The following is a 23,971-nucleotide window of genomic DNA, read 5'->3' as shown; positions in this document are numbered from 1 at the left end:
GCTGTACCCGCTGCGATTATGACGCTTTTTCTTTTGCTCCCCTTGGTTTTCTTTTGGGGAGTCATCAATGTACTCCTTGAAGTGCTCCTTCTTGATGAGCTATTCGATAGCATGCTTTAGAGCTCGGCATTCATCGGTGTGATTCCCGTTATCCCGGTGGTAACGGCAATATGTTTTACTGTTTCTGGCAGTAGCAGGAGTTTTCATGGGTTCGGGCTCACTGAGCAAGCTGGCCTCCTCGAATTTGTCGAGGATTGCAGATATGGACACGTTCAGCGGAGTGTATTGAGTCCTGTCGCGGTCACGACGAGGAACAGGAGCATAGGACTTTTTCTACTCGTAGCGGGGTTTCTTCCCTTTTCGCTGATCGTCAATGTCTCCTTTGCGATCAGCTCTCCTATTATCTCCCCGACCAGACATGCTGCTGGAAGTGTCGTGATCGCGACGGCGGAGTGCTGCCAATGAATTCTCTATTCGGAGATACTTTTCTGCCAGGTTATAGAATCTGGTGAGGGAAATATCGTCCTCAGCCTGCAGTTCTTTTCACAGGTCGGTTTGCGGGCGAACTCCAACTATTATAAGTGTTCGGATAGACTCTTCTGGAGCGTGGGCCACCTTGTTGAGTTCCCTGTGGAAACGGTCAATGTAAGACTGCAGGGATTCATCTCTTTCTTGCCTTATATTGCTGAGGTAGCTCAAAGGCATCAAAAACTTCCGATTGGCTTGGAAATGCCGCAGGAACGTTGTGCTCATCTGAGGCCACGAACTGATCGATCCCGCCAGGAGCGACCTTAACCACCGCTTGGCGTGGGAAGTCAGCGTCACGGCCAAACAACGGCATTTTGCAAGGTCCGAAACCTGGTGGAGCTCCATCAGGTCGTTGAACTCATATAAGTGATCCTGCGGATCATAGTTCCCATCAAACGGCCGCATATCTGGCATCCTGAACCCTGGTGGAAGTGGAGCAGCTAGCACTTCGGGAGAGAATGGGGATGCAGAGGCGACCTGCGCCTGTTCGTTTTGCTGCTCCTTTAACCTGTCCAGAGCTTGCTGCAGCTCCTCAATTTGTGGTAACGGAGCCAATTGGGGATTGCTTTCACCCGTGCGAGTCCGGCCTTCTCGATTACGGTTCAGGAAGGTCCGGAGGTCAGATTCCTCCTCGCCTCGGCCGACATTTCCGACCGCACTCCACACACGCTGGCTAGAGGCGTGCGAAGGTGATGGATCGTGTGGGGCATTTTCACGACCCTCACGGTGGTACGAATCGCCCCGCGAGGTGTGGGGGCCACCCACGTGATAACGATCGGGATCGTTTTGCTGTCGGCGATAAGAATCATCGCGCGCAGCATTTTTGCTTGGGTTTGCCTGCGACGTGGCATGGGACTGCTCGGGATTCACTTTCTCGCCGAGTCTCAGCTTTGCCGATACCTTGCTCGAGGCACCTTTTGTGCTCGTTGGTCCCTGGGGGCTCGTAGGCTGACCTTTTGCCACTTGCTTGCCCTTACGTCTACGCGCTACAGTGCTCGCGGCACGGGCTATTGCCCTTTGCCGCGCTTTCGCGCGACCTGTAGGCATCTTTGGCGGTTGCACCGCCCTGGCTGTGGTAGATGACATGCCTTGGTCCAAACGGTCCAACCTTTGGTTGACCGTCTGGAGAGTATTGTCGAACCTCTCCAGGTAGTTTCTGATGACAAGGTCAAGTTGTGAAGCTACCGGGATATCTCCCGCAGCATTTTGCGAAACTGGAACTTCTTCAGTACGTTGATTAACTTGCTCTGGCTCAGATTGGCAGGCCATTTGCTGTTGTAGGACCAGTAGGTCAAAGATTCTCCTGATGAAGGGTAGACCCTAAATCAGGCCCCTCCTTCTAGCGCCAAACTGTTGATGCTCGGATTTTGCACCAACTAATTGTCACGTGCGTAGCGTTGATTGATAAAAAAGAACACGTGAAAATGAATATAAAAAGCGAAATAAATGCTATGAGAGTTTTTAAAGTGGTTCGGATGCTAAGGTAGCAAGTCCTACGTCCACTGATTTATATTGATATTGATAGTGTGGGTCAGGTCGCGACAGCGGACTGACTTACAAAAGGTTAGGAAATAGATACAAAAGCGTGAAAGAGAGTTTTTTGTGTAAAATTGTCGAATCCCCTTAATGAAGGGGTCTTCCTCTTCTTATACCCAGTTGAATGTGCATAATTATCACCAAATCCTTGGGTTGGTGTGATTGTCAGGACCTAATCTGATTTTACGTCCCATTACCCATTTTCCAAGCTGATTTCACGCGATTTGGAGCAGGCTAGTGGACACGTGGGAGCACCAGGGCGTTTGGCAGGCCTGACGTGCGCTTACCGTCCTGACGGGAGCAGGCCACGTTTCGTCACGCAACTCCACGTCAGCCTTTGATTTCTTAGTCATAACAGGTTCTATGGTAGAAAAGGTGATTAATAGCATAGCAATAACGACAGTTGGTTGTGCACTCTGTTGTTGGATATGAAAAGCAGCTTCTTTATGGAGCTATTTGCAGTGGTGGATTTAAGAAAAAGAAATTGTTGGGAGGAGGAGTTATGCTCTCTGCTATTGGATACGCATAGTAGCTTCCCTATGGAGCTATTTGCGGTGGTGGATCTAAGAAAAAGAAAATGTTGGGAGGAGGAAGTGAGAAATAAGAAGATGGTGGAGGAGAAAGAAGAGAAAAACAGAAAGAGGTGGAGAAAGGAAAAAAAGGAAATGAGGTTGGAATTGAAAGACTATCTTACCCTTGTTCATTTAACGATTGTTGGATGGCGTTAGAGTTTTAAAGGGTGATTGACTGTTTTTTTTTTTTTTTTACTTTTAGAGGTAAGTATTAGTAAAAGTTCATAGCTACTTGAAAACTGAAACTTTCAAAAACTATAGAGGGGAAATTGATTTTTTCTCATTTTAGAATAACATTTTCCTTTTATTTATTTTAAGAGTAAATGACTCTTTCCCACCCAAGGTTTGCCTTCATAACCCTTTCCCGGCCAAAAATTCCAAAATACTACTTTCCCACCCAAAATTTATATTTCGTTTACTATCTAGAATACATTTTCTGATTCAGCAGCCAACAGAAATAAATTTTTGTCCAGACTGTTAGGGCTTTTGAAAAGGGGGTCTTTTGGTGGTGGTAGGTTGGATTTTGGTGGTCGAAATTAATCAGAATTTGACTTGGGGAAAGGGGTGGTTGCACATTACACAAATCGCTCAATTGCTGGCAATTGACAGGGTTGACGACAGCAAGGTTTGAGGGGTTTTGATGAGTGGTGATCAGTGAAGAGAATGATGGTGTCGTGGGGTCGCAAGATGCTAAAATTGGCCAATGATTAGTTAGAATGTAAACTTTGGTAGGAAAATGGTATTTTGAAACTTTTTAGGTGGGAAAGGTCATTAAGGCAAACCTTGGGTTGGAAAAGTAGTTTACTCTTTATTTTAATTCTAAAAGACCACTAGCAACAATCAACAAAAGTAAAAACCAGGGTTGTATTTGGTAGAGTATTTATAATCGTATTTTTGAAAAAGTTAAGTTAGCTTGTTATTACGAGAATATGATTTGAATTTGAAAATGTGTTTGGCAAATTTTTGAAAAACATTTTTTGAAAATATTTAGATTATTTTTTAATGTTATACATTTGTTAATTTAGCTAAACATACATATAATAAAAGTTTTAAAATTAACAAAAACTCCTCCACTCACCCATTAAATGCCGGCAACCAGCCACCACCACCGGAATGACGCACAACCAACTGGATCTAGCTAGTAGTGCGTTGATCTAGCCGGATCTACAGCCAATGATCTGGCCATTGACGAAGACAATATCTTGGCCGTCGTTGACAACTAGAGTTTGCCAGATCTAGCATTTTTTGGCCAGATCCATGGATTATCGCATGACTGGCCACATCTAGTTGGTCGTGTGCCATTCCAATAGATTCCGACCACTTATCAGTAGTGGTGGTTAGCTGTCAGCATTATGTGGGTGAGTAGGGGTGTTTTTGTCAATTTATAAACTTTTATTGTTAGAGGGTGTTTAGTTAACTTAACAAACTTAGGGGGTTAAAAAATACAAATGTTTTGAGTTAAATAGAATAAGATTGGATTTTGAAAATATTGAAACAAATATATGTTTTAAATAGGATTGGATAGGATATTATTCTAAATAGTGAACCAAACATGGCTTTAATTCTTTATCGTTATAGTAATAACAAAAGTGTACCTATAGTTGAGTATTTGGTTAAAATAAATGGAAGAGGGTTAATTAGGAAATTACTCACTAACTTTATCATATTATGAATTCTAGCGATACATTAGAGTCAGTTCATTTATAATTTTGACTTTCTGTTTTTGTTTTTCTTTCATTAAAATTGATGAAGAGTGCTTTTGTATATCCTTTTTTATCGATTTGAATTTGTGTTGACACAAATTCTTCGAGATGACAAAGTAAGTGGTAAATTGAAGACGATTTATTGGGGTGTAAGTGATAATATTATATATTTTTCATTTTTTCCTTTATGTTTTTAAACAAACATGCCAAACTGTTTTTTTTTTTAATATTTTCCAACTATATTCAATATTCCAGGGAAAAAAAAAAAAAACAATATCAAAAACATAAAGTTCATCAAAGAATACAATACACCCCTAAAGTTAAGGGATGTGCTTGGTTCATTGTTCTAATACATTTTAGAATAATATTTTGAAAGAAGTAAAATTGGGTGGTTATTACGATGTAGGTTTAAAAATGAACAAAAATACCCCGTAAGTTTGTTTATTTACTAAACACCCCTATAATAAAATATTAAAAATTAATAAAAACACCCCCACCCACTCATTAAATACCGACAACTAGCCACCACCTCCGCAAGGTGGCCGGAGTCGTCGTATCGGGGCACGACCGGCTAGATTTGGCCGGTCATGCACCAATATGGCATTTTTCGGCCAGATCCACGATGAATTTGGTCAGAAAATGTCAGATTTACGGCTACATCTGGCCATTGACGATCAGATCTGGCCGCATTTGGTAGTCAACGACGACCAAAGATATGACCGTTGTTGATGGTCAACGACTGACTATGACCAAAGATCTGGCTGTCAACGGCTAGATCGGTACATTACCGACCGGATCTAACCAGTAGTGCACCATTATACCAGGTTTCGGCCAGCTTTCGACAGTGGTGGTCGGAATCTGGCAAATGTGGGTTGGTGGGGGTGTTTTTGTCAATTTCTAATTTTTTTTTTTTTTTTGTGTTTAGTTAAATTAACAAACCTGAGGGGTTTAAAAAGAATTGAATAAAATAGAATATATTTTGAGAGTAAGGAAATAAATGTTTGGCTCCCTATTTTTATCTATATTCCCAATCCTATTCTCCAAATAATGTTTGGCACACTATTCCAGAAATATTACCTTATTTTTTTAATTACTTTTAGACCCCATAAGGTTATTAATTTCACTAAATGCCCCCTGAATTTTTTTTTAAAATTAACAAAAACCCCCCCATCAACCCAACTTGTCAGATTCCGGCAACCACCGCCGGTGATAGCCGGAATCTGTACAACGGCCTAAATTCCGACCATAAATGGCCGGAATTACACCGATCTGGCCGTCAGCGACGGCCAAAGAAATGGCCGTCGTTGACGGTCAACGACGGCCAAATCTTGGCCGTCATTGATCAAAAATGACGGTCACATCTTTGGCCGTCGTTTTGGCCTTTCCGGCCGTCGACGGCCATAACAGGCCGTAGATCTGGCCTTTTCCGGCCAGATCCGTGGTGGATCTGGCCGGAAAAGGCCATAATGATGCGTTACGGCATAGATCCGATCGGTTTGTGCCGTAACGAAATTTTCCGGCCAGATTCCGGCGGTGGTGGCCGAAATCTGACACTGCAGGTGGTGGGGGTGTTTTTGTTATTTTATATAGTAGGGTCTTTAATTAAATTAGTAAACCTAAGGGCTTTTTCATAATTTTTTCAAATTTACCTCGTAATACTCCCCTATCCAACAATGCAATACTATCCTCAAAATCCTATCCAAAATACTACACCAAACGCACCAATTGTATTTTGGATAGCATAGGGGATAGGGTAGGGAAAAATTGTGTACCAAAGGGGCCCAAGGAAATTTATTAGGGAAATTATGTTATTTGATCAAACCTGAGGCGTCGCAGTTTGAAAAACCTCTTGGCGCCCATAAATTAAAATTCCCTCATTTTCACGTTCTTCTTCCACACTCTTCTTCTTCTCTCTGGTCATGGCCTCTTCATCTTCAACTTCAACCGATTCTTCTCTCCTTTCCAAACTCGAATCCTGTAATTCAACAACCCCTATCTTCTCTCTCTTCTCCTCCTATCTCCGCCCCTTATCAGATCTCAAAAATCCGCACGACAAAACCCTAATTCGATCCCTCGCCAAAAAATTCCTCTCCTTCCTCAACAAATCCCTCTCTATTCTCCCCAAACGCATCTCCAATGCCAATGCACATTCCAAAGACGAAAAACTCGTGTCTGAGCTCTTCGATGTGTATAGGCTTTGCTTAAATTGCTTGGACTTGGTGTCGTCGCAGTTGGCGGGCAAGCCTTACTCCATTCAGCTGCAGAGGATGAGGTTAGTGCGCTGCTTGGAGGCCTGGGAGAAGTATGAGGACACAGAGAGCGAGGGGGTTCGGGTTTTGGAGGGGCTTAGGAGTGTGGATTTTGATGGAAAATCTTGTGATGCGGAGTTTGCGTTGGTGTTTGTGGAGGTTGTGGTGGTGATGGTTAAGTGTGCGGCGATGAGGCAGAGGAAGGATGGTGAAGTTTACAGGAGAGTGCTTGGGTTGGTTGAAGAGGCAAGGCACTGGTTCAGGTTATTGTTTTTTGAAAGATAATGTTTTATTTTGTGTGTAGGTATTGTGTGATTTGTAATGTTGGAACTGGAAGAAACTAAACTTGAAATTGCGTTTGTGTGTTTAAGAAAAGAAGAGCCGGTGAAGGGGTTCTAGCTAGTATAGATGGGGATTTTGTATATGTATTGAACCTGCATTAATCATTGTTGTTTGGGCTCACAATTTTTAATGTAGCCTTTCATGTTTTTGAGAGTGAATTGAAAATTGCTTCTGTTAAGGTCACGAAAGAATTGATTTCGGTTTCAAAGTGATAATTGTGTATGTCTATTAAAGATTTACAAGTTATTAATTCTAGTTGCTACTTGCCAAATTATATAAAAGTTGATGTTTACAAGTGTAAGAAGGAATAATTTTGGTTGTTAAGACTTCAGACTGAGATGATTAGTTGACTGATTGATTTAATGAAATTTGAATTCTTCAGGGTATTAGATGCAAATGCATATGAGAAGTTGCATAGGGTACTCGTGTCTTATCTGGGTAAATGCACTCATTTTTTGGTCGGAGAGCTAATGCATTTTAATGGAAATTTTGTAAGTGAATTTTGTTTGGCAACAATGACTGAGTATGCAAAGGCATCAATGAAAAATCAAATTTACAAGGTAATTAGTTTACTTCCCAGCTACAGTATTATATATATATTTAGAAAATGTTGTAATTGATCTACCATGTGCAGTTCTCTCGCTGGATATGTGCATCTCTGTTTTCACTAAAGGAGAATAAGCACTCGGTTATCATCGAAATAATACTTTGTGTCTTGGATTCTGTTGCCTCTCACTGCAAGGTAAAGTAAAGCAGTCTTATAACGAGAAGATTCTTAACTGTTAAGAAATGTGCTTAAATAATGCATCTGCTGTCATGTAAAGTAACTCTAGCATTACTTCTTTCTATGATTTATCTTCACAATACTTGTGAATTCTATTCAATAATATGGTACAATATAGGTATAATGAACATGATAATTTACCCACTTTTCTTGGTATTGCATGAATGTTTGCTGACATTTCTTAAGTCTTATTTTGGTTATGTGGGACTGAGTCTAGAAAATGTCTCTCATTAGGGTTGTTTGTATGATTGAGGCTATAGGGAATACATTCTTTCAAGATGTAGGAGAAAATTTGCCCTTATTTAGATATCTACTTTGCATTTTAGTAAGACATCTAAATCTAATTGCTATATGAATTTGATTGAATAGCGAAAGATGTTTAAGGATATTGATGCTTGGATGATATCCTTACCTTCTTTGAATTATATCATCTTCTTCATTGCTCTCTTGTTGTGTTAGATGTCTCATTCCTGAAAAGTTTTCTTATTCTAACCGTATGGTACTTTACTTTTCATTCTGATTGTATGGTCCTTCAGTTTTTCATTCCTTGGGGTTTCTTCTTCATCAAGTTAACTGTATGACACATGAGAGAGCATGCTTTGGCCCTTTTATGTTATGGGTTTTAAGTTGGGACAATATGCTGGTTTCTATATTTTACTTGATGCAACATTATTAATTCAAATCCCAGAGTGATTGCAACATTAGTACTTAATTTTTGGCAGGTTGAATTAGGTAACAGTGGAATTGAGCTGGTTGAACTCGTATCGTATTGTGCCTACAAATGTCGTGCCACATGTACATTTTTTTGTGGTACTGTTGCAGGACATCTAGATAACATAGCAGGTGACTTACCTCAGGTATCTTGTTCTGCTATTTATGGGTCTTATAGCATGGTATGCCATACCATTGTTTAGTGAAGATATTTTTGTACGTTAATTTAAAGTTAAACTCAATTGGCAGGTTATGACACCTGTTGATTTGATTTTAAGGCTTTATGCTGCTGGGTTGTACTTTACCAACTATGGCACTGGTGGTGATTTGACTTCCTCTAGAGGTGCGAAAAAGGAGTTTGCAATCAGAATTTTGCTTAATGATGAAGACAGACTACACAAATTGGCCACTTTGCTTGGTTCATTGGGAAGTTACTTTTCTGTTTGCTGCAAAGAGAATTGTGTGTCATCTAGAGTTGAATATGAGGGGTCTTTCAGTCAAATATGTTTACCGACAAATTCTAATCATGAGGCATCTACTATAACTTTGATGCAGAAAAATAGAGAGGATTTTATGCTGTCTTACTTAAATGCATTGAAATTCTTGTGCCAGCCACTTGCTGAGCAAATTAATTCAGAGAAAAAAGAGATAGTTTCTGAAATTGAAAGTACTCCGGGTCATGAACAGCTCTGCAGTATTCAGGATGCGTTTTATCAGCTTTCTGATGCTTTTCTTTTTTGGCACAGGCAAGTGAATTCTGATGTCCCATATCAACATTTGTTTGCTTTTATGGCTATAAATGGAGCTATTTGTGCACCAAAAGAGTTCTAGTGTGCATTTAATATTAAAAACTTTGGTTTTCAAATGACAAAATAGGATGGTGATGGTCTGTAAAATGGATCTTAATTTTGCCTTCTGGGTTAAATTTACTACTTCTACTAATCAACTGCTGTTGATGCTAGGAATAATTTCCGATATATTTTTTTTTTAATCTGGTACTCTTTTTAAGACCTAGATGAAAGAGTCTCGAAAGGCCAGTTCTATAACATTTTTGCAAGAAAAAAGAATAAAGAAATAATGATGATACATGGTAGCAGTCTTGAGTATGAAATTATTCCAAGTTATGGATAATGCTGAAACTGGTGTAGGTCAATATTTGGAAATCAATACTTGAGATCTTTTGTCACATTCTTGAGTGTGTCTACAAATCTTGAAACTTTTTCTTGTTTCTATGTGCAGCTATACATCTGAAAGAGACAAAGATGGATTTGATGATAACAAGACAGTACTTACTGTGACTGTGGCTGCTTTTATTCTTTCAATCAGAACAAATTGTAAGATGAAGGTGGTGTTCTTACTCTGTGATTTTAAGATGGCTGAAATTTGGTCAGTTGATGCAAACTTCGTTTTTGTAATCATTGCAGGAATGAAGTAGTATATATTCTTCCAAATTATTCATTGGCTTTTCTTTTTCTTTTCCAGAAGAGTTCTCGTCTAATTAAGAACATCATTGCCAGTGAATGGATTGAACCTCAGGGACTAAAATATGTTTATGCCTCTCTTTACAATATTGGTGTATCTCTGTACAAAAATAAGCAAGTGAAAGAGGTAACTTCATGAAGCAATGTGCTTTTGATTAGTATTCTTTATGATGTTAGTTTTTTCCCCTCAAAATCATGATCTAGTTTACAAGAATGAAAAACAATATCACTTTATTGTTAGGTTAATTTGCAAAGTTTTTTTTTGGTCTCAGTTTGGTGGCTTGTTATGAATGATTGTTTGTTTCAAGTTTGAACTATTTCACTTCGAAGTTATGTTGTTTTGGCTCTTGGGATACAAAGAAATGGCTACCATAGTAGCGCTTTTTTTTTTTTTTTTTTTTTGTTTTTGTTTTTTTTTTTTTTATGCTTTATGGTTCTTTGTTCTTCTGTTTATTTTCTTAACATTGTTTGTGCATACATTGAAATTTACTTTGGTTGTTAATCAGAATATTACTATTTCAGAATTTTGTTTGGTATCCTTTTCTGAAACTGCTCATGCTTGCTGCTGCTGCCAGGATAGAGTACAAAATCAATTTGCTGGTAAATTGATAGGTATAAGATCAACCCTTAGTTACTAGATTTAAGCTCAACTCTTCACAAAGGCTTCCAAATTTTTGGTACTTCATGTATGGACTGTTAGTTAAGCCCTGAAAGAGAATACAGTAATAGCAGTTCATGCCTCCTTGTGGCTTTTAGATATTTTCACTGATCAATATATTATTTTGATGATCTTATAAAGCATTTCTGGTCTTAGAAGTAGTGAATAGTATCAAAGAAGCAAATTTTTCTAGCTTACAGAAACTTCAATTCCTGTCTACACTTTCCAACCACTATTAGTCTGGGTTTTGTGTTACAATAGGTAATTGCAATTTTAGTTGAATCTGGAACCTCTCACTGAGAAAAGTAAGAAAGAAAGGATAATTTTTCAATTTTTTAATACATGTATGAAATAGAACAGGAAGAGGGATGGAAAGATAGATCAATGTGAACATGGACAATGAGGATGCAGTAGATTTGAGCCCTGAAAAGAGAATTAATGACTGACTTAGATTTATCATCATCGAGATCCACGTAGAGATAGGGAAAGATTCATTCTTGATAAACATGCATGCACATATTTCCTGTCTTGTCTAATCAACTTGAACTGTAATATTTTTTGTACTGTTTTTTTTTGCATTTAAGGTGTTTGGTCTATATGAATCATCTGATTTGTCTTTGTAGGCTTCAAAGTTTCAAATTAGTTGTAGAGCTTCATGGACTTGTGTAGTACTTCTTGCACAATTGTTTATACAGAAATCAGGTCCCTTCATGATCTGTCTGAAGGTGCTATTGTTGATTTTGTTAATGAGGCATGCACAAGAAGTGCTTTCCTTTTGGAGGTTCTCCATCATCTGGTAGTCATAAAGTGAAAAAAGTAATTGTTGAGAGTCTTGAAATTGGTCTGTTGCTGCATTTGTTTAGAGTGCTGCCAGGTCCTATGCCTTTGGTGAAAAATTGGGTTAAGGTAACCTGTGAGAAACCCTCCAAGTATCTTCACTATATTTTCTGTTTATCTATAGCCTGATTGTTGATTGATTGTCAGATAGTATGTAAACTTCGTGAGAATGTAGATGTAGAGATGTTGCTCCATCTTTATACAGTTTGCTGTCATCTTCTGGAATGTTCAAAGAAGACACTGGCATCATTTTAAGCAGGTTTGGTCCCTTTGTAGGATGTTATATATTTATTTCAGGACTTTTTGTTATAATGCTTCTTGTTAGATACCAATAGTTTGTTTACCGTCCATTTATGTTCTCCAACTTTTAGGAGCTTCATGCATATGAAGAAATGAATCCCTTGGGCCCAGAGTTGTGTCAAAGAAGGCAAATGAAAATTATAGTATCCTTTTGCAAAACGTGTACATACAGAAGATAGTGGTTCAGAAATCAAGAATTTTACTCAAAAAAGCAAGGACATTAAGGGCCATGGAAGGGAATATTTGAAGGATTGTATTCCACTGCTTGTCAGAAGCAATATCGTTTATGTGATTTACTTAGTTCATTTTCTGTCTCTCATTTCTACCCAGCGGATACCATTTAGTTGTGAATTCTTGTCTTTTTGAGTTGAATTTATGATTAACTGGAAATAGTCTTTGAAACAGAATGACATGTATGAAGACATATGTAGACGTGAAACTTTGCTTTGTCATCTGTTAGCTGTGGCATATTGCTTACGTGCTCTATGTACCCAGGAAGCTGAACCAAACTCTAAGGTATTGATGCATAAAAGGCTAGTCCCCAGGATTGAGTAATTAATGCTTAATTGTTTTGTGTGTTCAGTTGGTAACCATGGATAAATTTGGATTTGAAGTATTTGTTTTGACTGAATTAATGCTTGGTTTTTGTTGTAAACAGCAAGTCATCAAAGATATTGATTCTGCCTTAAATCAATGGTTGACCATATCCATTTGCTCTACAAATGACGAGTGCAATATAGTCACGGAGAATACAATGCTACTATTGTATAATGTAGGTGATCTGTTATCAGTGAAGGTAAGCTTGTGAGCTGGTTGGATGATGTTGGTTGGCAATGAAGCATAGTGTTCTTGATTTTTGACATTACCTTATCTTCTTTTGTATTATCAGGGTTGTATGGAAATTCACAATGTCTTATATAAACTGATGATTAGATTTTTAAAATGGAAGAATGTTCCATTGGAAAAGTGCTTGTCCATTTTTTGGGAAAGTAGAAGGCTTAGTCATGCTCTTTGCATTTCACCTGTAAATGAGGGGTTTCTCATGAACTTAGCAGAGCAATGTGGTGAAATTTCCAAGTCTATTGATTTTTGGGTATGCTGTTTAAAGGAATCTCAACCATTAGTAGTTGGATTCCAACAGAATCTCTCACTTTTATTTGCTGATATTTGTGAAAGTCCTAATCAACCATACATCACAATTGCTGATGTGAAAGAGGCTGCTTCTGAACTCATTTCAAGCGTAAGATTTTCCCAATTAGCACCATTTGTTTATTGATCTCTTCTTTGTGGTATCTTATTGATGTAAAGTGTCAATGTCCTTATAGGTTTCTCTACCCCCTCGTTCTGTTTTCCTTGTTGGATATCTCTACTATGACTTGTGTGAAAGACTCACTGCAAAGGGACAACTGTTTGAGGTAACCAGCGTTAGATTTACTTTCAAATTTGTGTTACCTGAAGATTTTTTCTTTCTGAAAAGATGTTGTGCATGAGATCTAGAAAATAGATGTAATTTTTCTATCTATGGTTGCATGTCTGTTTCTGACTTGTCTAAGTAGTTCCAACACTCGTCAAGAGGAGTGGAAGCGCTAGTCCTTTATTTCATATGTGTGGGACATCTATGTATGACTCCATTATTTTATGAATTTTTATGTAATTCCCTATTATGCTGTTGATCTGAGTTTAACTTTTTGTGATCACATTAGGATAGGGCTTCCCCTTTTTTCCTCTTATAAAGGCTTAGTGGCAAGCAAATTGAAAATTGGATGATTGTAAAGCGTCTAAGTGCAAATTTGACTAATTTCAAATGGATGCTGCCAAAAGACTAATACTTATGTGCTTGTATGTGTTGGTTTGTTGTTTGTTGTTTTCAATTTTCGCTACATGACAATGGTGTTGAGATTGTATCTTTCTTAGAGTGGAATTTTTTTTTTTTAAATAGTTACAAATGTTTGATTCTTTTTGTCACAGTTTTTGTTTTGCATTTTTGTTCAAAACTTCTAGACTGGAACCTTCTAACCTATTTTAAACCTTACATATTATACTACTGTTTTTGGATTCCATATATTTCTGTTATGGCCAAAAAGAATCTACTTTGGAAGTTTGGATTTTGGATTTCATGTTCATTGAATTAATGAAAAAATGCCACTATTGGTTTAGCTTATAGAGTAGTATGATTGACTACCTTTTCTTGTTTATTAGTTTTGGGCCTAAGTTCTTACTTTTCAGCATAGCATGTCTCATCCATATACAATTCGGGTCTTTCATGACTAAGGCTAAAAATAAGAGAGAGGACAGAGAGGGAAAATAAAGGAGAGAGAGCAGTAAGAATGTAGAAAACGAGAGTAGAGAGGAAGAGGAAGGGGGTAGGTGTTGAAGCAAAGAGAGTGTGGTGAAAACTAATAGCTTAAGTCCTCTATAGTGGATGGCGATGTCCTAAAAGCACCCCAAAAAAATAAAAATAAAATAAAAGAATAATAAATTGACTCCTGACGTTTATACCCTACTCAAATAGGAGAAACTAATCTGAACTACAATTAATCTAAAAATTAATAATAGGACTTATCTCTAAATTCCAAGAACAATATATTGCATAAATTTACTAGTAAAATTTTGATTCTGCATCATTTAGAGGGATCGTATATTTTTCCCCTGTAGTTTCTTTTGCCTTACAAATAAAAGTAGAATAACAAGTTGAAACAGGTTTTGGGATCATGATTACAATGACAACAGTTCTTTTTTCCTTTTTGGTTTAAATTTTTTTGAGTTGTTCCAATTATTAAAATTTCCTGAAAGTTATTGATTGGTTTTGAATTCTTAGATATGTTTCCATCTTCAATTTCACAAGTTTCATGTGGAAACTTATTGGCGTCATTATATTTATCACTTTTATTAATTTTTTCCAAATGACTTTTCTAACAAGTTTTACTTATAATTTAGGCTCTTTCATATGCCAAAGAGGCCCACCGACTTCGTACTCAACTCTTTCAAGAGAAATTTTCATATTCTAGTGACCGGCAGGTTGAAAAGCATGAAGCAGGGGACCTCATGCAGAAGCTAACTTATGCTTGTAAAGATTTCCAAGTAACCAGATCTATTACTAGTCAAGTTTGGTCTTTTGATGTTACTTCGTGGAATGTGGATGATTGTTATCTTAGTCCATGGAATGTCCTACAATGTTATCTTGAAAGCACTCTCCAGGTTTGGCTTATCTTCTCTGGTTCATCAATTTTCCAATCAATGTTCTAATTTTTACTCCGCAGAGACCCCTTCTTTATTTTTAATATTGTGAGTTGGTTCTTTGTCCTTCCACAATCAGGTTGGAATTGTCCATGAATTAGTTGGAAATGGCACTGAGGCTGAAAGCTTCTTACTATGGGGAAAAAGCATCTCCTACTTACAAAGTTTGCCACTATTTATAGTTGCCTTTTCATCTGTCCTAGGTATGGAATTTAACCAGTATAAGTCCCTATTTATAAATGCTTGTCTGACTATTTTTTATTCTCTAAGAAAGAAACACATTTTTTAGCTTACTTTTTACTTTTAAATATGATTAGGTAAACTATACCGTAAGAAACAGCATTGGGATCTGGCAGAAAAAGAACTTAAAAGTGCTAAACAGATATTGGTGGAGAGTGGCAAGAATTTCTCCTGCTCAAAGTGCAGATTGATGCTGGAAGTCACTGTTGATCAGCAACTTGGTGATTTATCCCGCAGCCTCTTTGATGGTGCTACTGGGAATACTTCGATGGAAAGATTATCTCATGCTGAAAATATTTACAAATCTGCGTTAGACAAACTAAATCTTTCTGAGTGGAAAAATTCAATCAGTTTTCCTGAAGGAGAAAGCTCTGAGAGTATATTTCTTAAGAAACCTTTTGTACAAAATCATTAATATGTGGCTAGCAATACATTTTCTGATTCTTCCATATATTATCCAGATACAATGGAAATTCTTACAAGGGATGGGTCAGTTGCCAAGATGGAGGGGAAAAAGTCTAGAAAGCTGAAGAATGCACCAACAACCTTGCTAAAAGATCAATCTTTGATACCTGAGTCCAATTCAAGGATTACGCGTTCCAAATACCGATCTTCTCAAAACCAATGTGTAAATGGTTCCATTGAGGTGCAAGCAGGCCTTTCAAAACATACCAAAGGCAACACTTCATCTGATTTTTCAAATCCTCTTAGTCAAAGGGAGTCAGTCTTGGAGACAAAAAGTTGTATTGTTGATACTGGGTGTGAAGCTACTTGCATTTGCAATAAAATGAAGTGTTGGAAATGCCTTCGTGTGGAAGTTATTGAATCTGGGTTACTAGACAATTTTGTACATATAAAGTGGGAATTTATTCGCAGGCGTCTTTCACTGAGAGTACTTACTGGCATAGGTATGGTTGCTACCGCAGATTATAAATTTGCTGTAATTGTTTATGCTACGAACCTTGCACACAAGACATTAGATATAAGCCATGATTCATTCTTAGAGGAAAATACGAAAAAGTGACAGAACTTTATAATATTTAAATTTTAAAGAACTGAAAGTGCCTATATGTCAAATAAAAGCGGTTTTGTAACTCTTTCTTGTTTGAAAACTGTATTTAATTTGCTTTCGATATACACATAGATACATAGTCTCCATGGTCAAGATTGTCTTAGTATAATGTACATATTTCTTCAAGATTAGTTAAACTAAAGAGGTAATCCTTTAGGAGTTTTAGAATGAAATGATTGGGCTAGTGGAGGTGAATGCCTACCAAAATAGGAGTACATAATGGAACTAATTTGAAAATAATTTTTAATATATATGCAACAAATGCCGTCAGATAAAGAGAGGAGTTTAAAATGTTTGGAGTATTTAGGTTTTTGATTTTGATTATTAGTATTATATTTTTTTTGCTTGAAATTGTAAATTAATCGTAACTAGATTTCAATTTGTTTATTGATTTTGTCAAACTAGGAAGTTTCATGTATTTTTTGTCAATCTAGAATATTTTTTTAATCAATTCTTTTATGTAGTTTTAGTGACATATCTTGTATTTGCATGCGTTTGGTTTAGACTTTAAAGGATATTTGAAAATTATGGTTTATAAACAGTATGGTGCAATGTTACTGTGGTTTCTGTCCAAATTTTAGAGATTTTCCAATATGGTATTAGGTTGTCGAAGAATGTCATGCTGTATAATGAGAATCATTTCAGCCTTAATTTTTTGTCGCAGTTCAATGAATGGTAATAGGTTTTTTCATATTTATTTGTGTACAGTATATACCTGAATAAGCTCTCTTAGCAAGAGGATGCATGTGCAATCATTATATTGGATGTCCCTTTGTATGCACGTCATAGTAAAGCTACCCGGATGAGTACTGAGTACTTAAAAGTGACTGTTTATCTGTAATAGCTAATGATGTTACCATGTTTTATTCCTTTTCACAAATGATCGTACCCTTTTTTCTTGCCTGTACGGCTGTACCACAAACAAAATTGAATTTTCCAGGTAATGTTGAGAAATCAATGATGACCAAGTTTACAAAAGTAAAGGTAGTTGTGTTGTTTATGTGATTTGGCATACACACCATGACAATTTATTGTCAGGTATGACAGTGGGAGAGTGAAGGCAAGACTGGAAAACATGCATAAGAGGTGACGATGATGTCTGTACAAACAGATATACGCACACACATCCACTCCCACATGTTCATGTGGACACTTGTGCTAATGTGTGGTTATGAAATGCTTTTGTTTGTTTCCTTTCCCAGATAATGGACCAAATCATAATCATTTCCGTATGCTAAGGTCATTGTCTTTATTCCTTCTTGATATATATCTTTCAACTATTTCAGGAAAATGCTTAGGAAATCATGATCAAGTTCACGAGGCACATGAAATTATTTCACAAAGCCTATCTGTCCTATTCAGCGGAAACTCATTCTGCCATACCCATTCTTCTCTTCCTCCAACATTTCTTCTTGATTTAATTGGTAAGGAGTACTCAGGAGATGTTTTTGCTGTTGAGCGTGCGGCTGTACTTTACAACATTTGTTGGTTGTCTTTGAAGGATTACCATTCTACGAAAACAAGGTATTTAACTCTAGCTACTAATTTGTCTCTTTTCTATCCATTTTAAGAGGAAGTTGTTTTCTATATTTTAATTTATAATTTAGAAGGGATCATCTTTCTCAATTTCTTCTGATAACACCATCAAAGAAGACCATTTTTGGTGTAATAGTTGGAGAAGTTATAACCATCACCAATATATTATTTATTAACAAGTAGACATTTCATAATTGATTCAGCCCCAATAGCTCCTTTATAAGCCTATTTTGTGAGCAATTAATTCCTTTGCCTTTTGCTTGGTTTATTTTGTTCAGCAGGAATATTTGCTGTGATTTGTCTCACATTCAGTTGCAGAAAATAGTTCCTTGGTTGATGATAGCCTTTGTGCTCTGCCGTGAGGTTCCCATTCTTTTTCAGAAGGTTAGAACCTTGCTTTCTAATTGCTATATGCCACATCATCAAACATGCTTAAAATTTTCAGAAGAGGCATTCTTCTGATTGTTTCATATGAGAACACCTGTTTTTGTCATGATTTTAGCATTAACGACTTCTTAAGAGTGCTCCATTTTAAGTTGGTATATATAATGATCACTGTTACTCTCTTGTTCTCTTCCTTTACATCTTGCCTTCTATGTAATTCTTGCTGATGATAATTTTTTTTTATCTTTCTCATAAATATAACAGGTTTCTAGATTGCTTGCTGTTGTGTTTATATTTTCTTCTTCAAGCAAGCTTTTTTCTCTTTCATCTTCTTGCAAAGTACTATCTGAAAGTCATTGGGCTTCTTTTTTCCATCAAGCTTCACTTGGTACTCATCTTAATTACCAGTTCCTATCAAACATAAGTTGCAGATATAAAGGCCAACTCCTTCTGGATGTTGAGGTAAGCATGCAATTTACTAGTCCCATTTTCCCAAAATTTTTGTACATCTTTAAAATTTATTTATTTATTTTTGAAGCTACCTATCCTTTTGATATATAAGTTTAAATCTTTTTTAGCATGGACAATTTTCGTAAGTTAAATAATATTATAGTTCAAATTTTAAAATTTAATTGGCACTGAGACCTTCCAAAAGGAAGAATGCATACATACATTAATTGTATTGCATTTTGCAAGATGTTTGCAGTACTGTCTTTTATTATCTGTATGATTGCTTAAATCGTAGGCCATTAGACCCTTGCCTGGCAAAAGAATGTCATCTTTCCCTTCTATTTTTCATTTCTGCACATGTTATTTTTTAATTAGTGCCCTACTAAATACCTTGAATCAAAATCCACATAATGTTTCTAGATTTCCTTGAATTTTGGACATATTCATTAGTTTATTACGGTAATGCCATTTGCAGAGCACGCATGTAACCAGCTCATCACACATTGGGGCAGAAACAAGCAATTTACTCAGGTCTGATATGCTGCACTTCTAGAATGTGTGCACGCACATTTTTCAGGTCACTCTTGCTAAAACTGTCTTCATTTCTTATCTGCTGCAGTTTTGCTCCTGAATCTATGAAAGATCTTGAACAATTTGTGAAAGACTTTTTTGTGGGCCTTCCTTGTGCCACAGTTATGTGTGTAACTTTGCTTGAGGGTGCTTATGCTAGTTTACTACAAGAACTGCTACTTTTTCCTTCACCTGTTCATGCTTGGATGCTGTTGTCACGCTTGAATTCTAAGAGTCAACCTATTGTTGTACTTCTGCCAGTAAATACTGTACTAGAAGGTACATTGCTTTATGTGTCTTGGGTAGCCTGGGCACTATAAATACACAAAATGTATCTGAGTTTATATATAATTATTTGACCAGAGGCTTCAGATGATGATAACAATGCAAATTTTGGTTTTGAGGAATTGTATGAAAGCAACGATTGTGGTAAACATTGGCACTGCCCCTGGGGTTCCACTGTAGTTGATGATGTAGCTCCAGCTTTTCAATCGATATTGAAAGAGAGCTACTTAATGTCTTTTCCACAAGATACAGAAAGGAATAGGTCTTTATGGTGGATGCAGAGAAAAAAGCTTGATCACCGACTTGGTGAATTGCTGAGGTAACCTCTCTCTTGGTACAAACTCCTAAGAATTTATTTATTTTAATCCAACAGATCTAAAGTGGAAAAGTAGCATTTAGGATTAACAACCAACAATTTTCTAAACCCTTGAATTATGATAGATTTAGTGGATAAATGCAGATTGAATTATGAAGATTGTTGCTGATGTCGAATACCTTCTATCCAAAAGTAATTAACAATAGCTTGCATGATGTCATGGAAATTAATATATAACATGGTAATTAACATAAATTCTCTGTCCTCACTCCAAAATTCTCTGTCCTCACTCCAAAATTCTCTTTCCTTGTTATCCTCACCTTTTTGCTTTTTAGTAAGAAACTAAGAAATTAGATTAAGATAAATAAAATAGGAGATTGTAAATATGTCAACTCAAAACATACGAAAGTCATATACAGATTTCTATTACTCTGACACTTTTAAAAACAAATACCCTGGTATCTAAGACAGTCCTCAAAGATTAACTCATAACCCCTTCCCAATTAAGATGAACAAAGAGGAATGATGTTTCTTGAAATTCCTTGGAGACTAAAGCCTAAAAGCAAAAAACTTAATTTTGTTCCAAAAACTGTTGTAGCAAATGATATATTGGTAGATAGCTATAATAGCTGTTGAAATTCGATGAGAGAACCTTTTGTGCCAGCTACAGTGGTTCATGGTTTTATCTTAGGTTTTGAATATTCAGTGTTTGGGACTCATATAATGGTTGATTGTCGCATGATTTTATGTTCTTGTGCTCCAGGAAAGTAGAAGATTCATGGTTGGGTCACTGGAAATACATGTTTCTTGGAGAATGGTCAAACTGCAAGAATCTGGACAAAATACTTAAGAAACTGGCACGTGATCTAAAAATTAAATGCAAAGTTGACGTAAATGAAAGTCTTCTTAGAGTTGTTCTTGGAGGTTTGAAGAGTGGTTATAAGAGAGAGGAAAATATGGCACAGCTGTTTTCCAAGAAAGGTTGCTGCATTGGGACATTTGGATATTATGATAACAATAATTGTAGGAGATCATCCAAGGTGTCAAATGGAGTTGATAAGCTGTCGGAGTTGGCCTTCCAACTAATAGATGAAGCCTTAAAGGAACTAGAAGCAGAGGAATCTGTAAACAGAGAACCTACAATTCTAGTGCTGGATTGTGAAGTACAGGTAAGGCTTTGAACTTTTTATCCTCTATATTTACATTGGTATTATTTTTGGCTGTTCATATTTTCAATAAGTCTGTTTATTTGGATGGTTGTTTAATTGAATTATATCAGTTCATGAATCTGATATAGTGAGTTCAGTTATCAAATTCTTCTATATTATTAATCGGTATCTTATAAAGGATAGGTTTGTGTAGAGGTTTATAGGGTCTTAAAATAATTTTGTTCAGATCCGTCCCAAAACTATGCTCCATATATATATATGTTGCTCCAGCATAGGTGACTTAAGCATTTAATACATTTCTGGATCAGGTCTGATCTGAAAAAAATTTTTGGCATCAATTGGAGACAATGATGATATTTCCTTTATTAAACACTATATTTAAACTTGATTTAATTGCTGCAATGTGCAGATGCTTCCGTGGGAGAATATACCAATATTGAGAAAGGAAGAGGTTTATCGCATGCCTTCAGTTGGTAGCATATTTGTAGCACTTGAAAGAATCCACCACCAAGAGCAAGTCAGGAAGCTTGTTGCTACCTTTCCTAAGATAGATCCGTTGGATGCTTTTTATTTGTTAAATCCCAGCGGGGATCTCAGCTACACACAAGTTAAGTTTGAGGACTGGTTTCGGGATCAAAATTTGGAGGTATCTCTCACATTGCTTTTAGTTGATAGAAAGCCCAGATGTTCAAATAAAATTGTATATGTATTTGCACTGCATTTTTTTACGCACACATAAACATGTACTCATTCATGCACGTCTTATTCTCATCATACTATATAATATATTGTTAATGATTTATGTTTTCATGCGAGTCAATTACAGGGAAAGGCTGGATCTGCACCTACAGCTGAAGAATTGGCAGTAGCCTTGAAAAATCATGATCTCTATATATATTTCGGCCATGGAAGTGGTATGCTAAATCGATTTAATGTGCTAATGACACTAGTTTTTCCTTTCATGCCTGGTCTTGCTGTTGTTTTATATAACAGATTTTCCTTGTACTGATGTCAATTGTTGAACTCTGTCTTTCTGTTGGTACAGGGTCACAGTACATTAAATGGCATCATGTACAGAAGCTGGAAAAATGTGCCGCGACTCTCCTGATGGGATGCAGTAGTGGTTCTCTGTCATTAAATGGGTGTTATGCACCATCTGGCACTCCTTTATCCTATCTGCAAGCAGGGTCTCCGGTGATTTTTGCCAATCTATGGGATGTGACAGATAAGGATATTGATCGATTCGCAAAGGCCATGCTTGATGGTTGGTTGAGAGAAAGATCGAATGTTTCTGTGGATTCTGACCAATCCATTTCAGTTGTGGAAGAGCATGACCCCAAGAACGAAACGGGTAAAGGTAATAAGAAGAAAATCTCAAGGAAGAAACCACCTGAATCTTCAGGTAATGGAACATGTAAGAGTGGTCATGATCATAGACCAAAGCTTGGATCGTTCATGGGGCAAGCTCGCAATGCATGCCAACTCCCTTTCTTGATCGGGGCTTCGCCAGTATGCTACGGTGTCCCAACTGGTATAAGAAGAAAGACGAGTTTGTAACAGCTCATCTCACTAAACTTCCTCTGTCAGTCACTTCCATTCTGCTCATTATACCATCTCCACCTGACCGGTAATCTCTAATTCAGAAACTCCTTTGTAAATGGCATATCTTCAATTTATATTTTTTTTTTCCCTTTTTCGGGCCGTTTTAGGTAGACTACAAATCAACAATACATGGGAAATTGCGGTGCCATTAAAGATTTGGCAAGCATACGTTACATTCTTTGCCTGATGATTTTCCAGTAATTGTGATATAGAAAAAAAAAAATCTCTGTAATATTCTTTTTACTTGTCTCCCTCGGTTTCAAGTCCCACAGTGCCCAAGAAGTGAACTAGAACTAGAAGGCTCTTCTGACCTAAACCCATACGTATAAATTAATTTCCATTTACAGATATGGCGGCTTGTTTGTTATTTTCATTTGCATTTTTTATTTTTTTTGTAAATCTCATCAAAATTTTGCAGAAGGCTCAGCTTTAGTACTGGTAAGGCTTTCAGGAAGCTTTGTTCTTCATATAGGTTCTATTTCTTTCTTTCTTTTTTTTTTTTGGTAAAATTTATGAGCAAGCATTTCTGATTTGTTGTATATTTGGAATTTTTTTTTATTCTTTTATTTAATACTGAGAAGGGATTCAATCATTAATAATCCCAGCTTTTTGGTTAGGCAAAAAATAGAACAAATCCCTTACTTTCTATTTCAAGAAAAATGTGGCACTTAAGATTAATTTTTCACACTGTTTTGCATCTATTAATATATGCATATTACTCCTAAATCTTTAATGTAAGACTTCGCTCCAAAAAAATGGAACAAATCCTTTACTTTCTTTTGCATCAATTAATATATGCATATCACTCCTAAATCTTTAATGGCACATACATCAGAAGTCTTAATAACATTAGCGGTATGCAGAATTCATAATGATTTCTAACAGTCAACCCTAAAATTCATTTTTCAGTGAAGGCCACCGATAATTAACCTAGTTGGGTGTACACATTTGAAGAAGTTAAAATTTAGACGTGTTCACTTGATCTCAAAATTTCTCTTTCTTGAAGATTTGTCCATGAGATCCTGTAATACTAATTTCCTCCAACATATTAATATTTCAAGTAATCGCCTAAAGAATTTAGAAATTTGAAGATAATGAATGTTGATACTTATAAACTTACTTTCCTGTCGCTTACAAAACTACTCTAATTCCCACAGCTTTGGTAAATGCTCTATGTCCATGGAAAGTTTAATTCCTTGAGGCTTATATGAAAAACAAAAATCCAAAGTGCTAGAAAATAGGATTTAGTAGGGCGACCACGCTACTATTCATTAAGCTGGAGTTTTACTGCAAAAATAGATGACAGGGGGTCTCCGTAGTAGTTTCTGATAATTGAGAGGTCTAAGGCAAGTTTTCTTGAGTTTCCGGGGTGCAAGTTATTAACTCTAAAAAATATCAAAGCGAGAGAA

General features: G+C 36.7%; 1 protein-coding gene across 1 annotated transcript; it reads left to right on the top strand.

Moving 5' to 3' along the window:
- Window positions 1-6,258: 6,258 nt before the first annotated feature.
- Window positions 6,259-23,062, top strand: LOC116136111 (separase). Its single transcript, XM_031421824.1, has 29 exons — window positions 6,259-6,851; window positions 7,313-7,490; window positions 7,565-7,672; window positions 8,437-8,571; window positions 8,675-9,171; window positions 9,665-9,770; window positions 9,908-10,033; window positions 10,429-10,506; window positions 11,188-11,266; window positions 11,316-11,470; window positions 11,549-11,605; window positions 12,107-12,217; window positions 12,360-12,497; window positions 12,591-12,941; window positions 13,027-13,116; window positions 14,639-14,899; window positions 15,018-15,141; window positions 15,256-15,555; window positions 15,640-16,086; window positions 17,537-17,774; window positions 18,068-18,170; window positions 18,435-18,632; window positions 19,096-19,151; window positions 19,240-19,469; window positions 19,554-19,794; window positions 20,555-20,960; window positions 21,370-21,606; window positions 21,787-21,874; window positions 22,006-23,062. Exons 1-29 carry the CDS (start codon window positions 6,259-6,261, stop codon window positions 22,515-22,517), a joined length of 6,243 nt encoding a protein of 2,080 aa, XP_031277684.1. The 3' UTR covers window positions 22,518-23,062.
- Window positions 23,063-23,971: the final 909 nt, after the last annotated feature.

This window comes from Pistacia vera, unplaced genomic scaffold, assembly GCF_008641045.1.
Source record: "Pistacia vera cultivar Batoury unplaced genomic scaffold, PisVer_v2 Contig31, whole genome shotgun sequence".
NCBI lineage: Eukaryota > Viridiplantae > Streptophyta > Magnoliopsida > Sapindales > Anacardiaceae > Pistacia > Pistacia vera.
The sequence above is the reverse complement of the archived record's forward strand: the minus strand, read 5'-3'. Positions and strand labels throughout refer to the sequence as shown.

What these genes read in the sequence shown, in the direction of transcription:
- LOC116136111 (XM_031421824.1), top strand. Translation starts at nt 6,259, where the DNA reads ATGGCCTCTTCATCTTCAACTTCAACCGATTCTTCTCTCCTTTCCAAA. An exon ending in TGGTGAAAAATTGGGTTAAG is followed by an intron (nt 11,471 to 11,548) that starts GTAACCTGTGAG and finishes ATTGATTGTCAG; the next exon opens with ATAGTATGTAAACTTCGTGA. An exon ending in GAAACAAGCAATTTACTCAG is followed by an intron (nt 19,152 to 19,239) that starts GTCTGATATGCT and finishes TATCTGCTGCAG; the next exon opens with TTTTGCTCCTGAATCTATGA.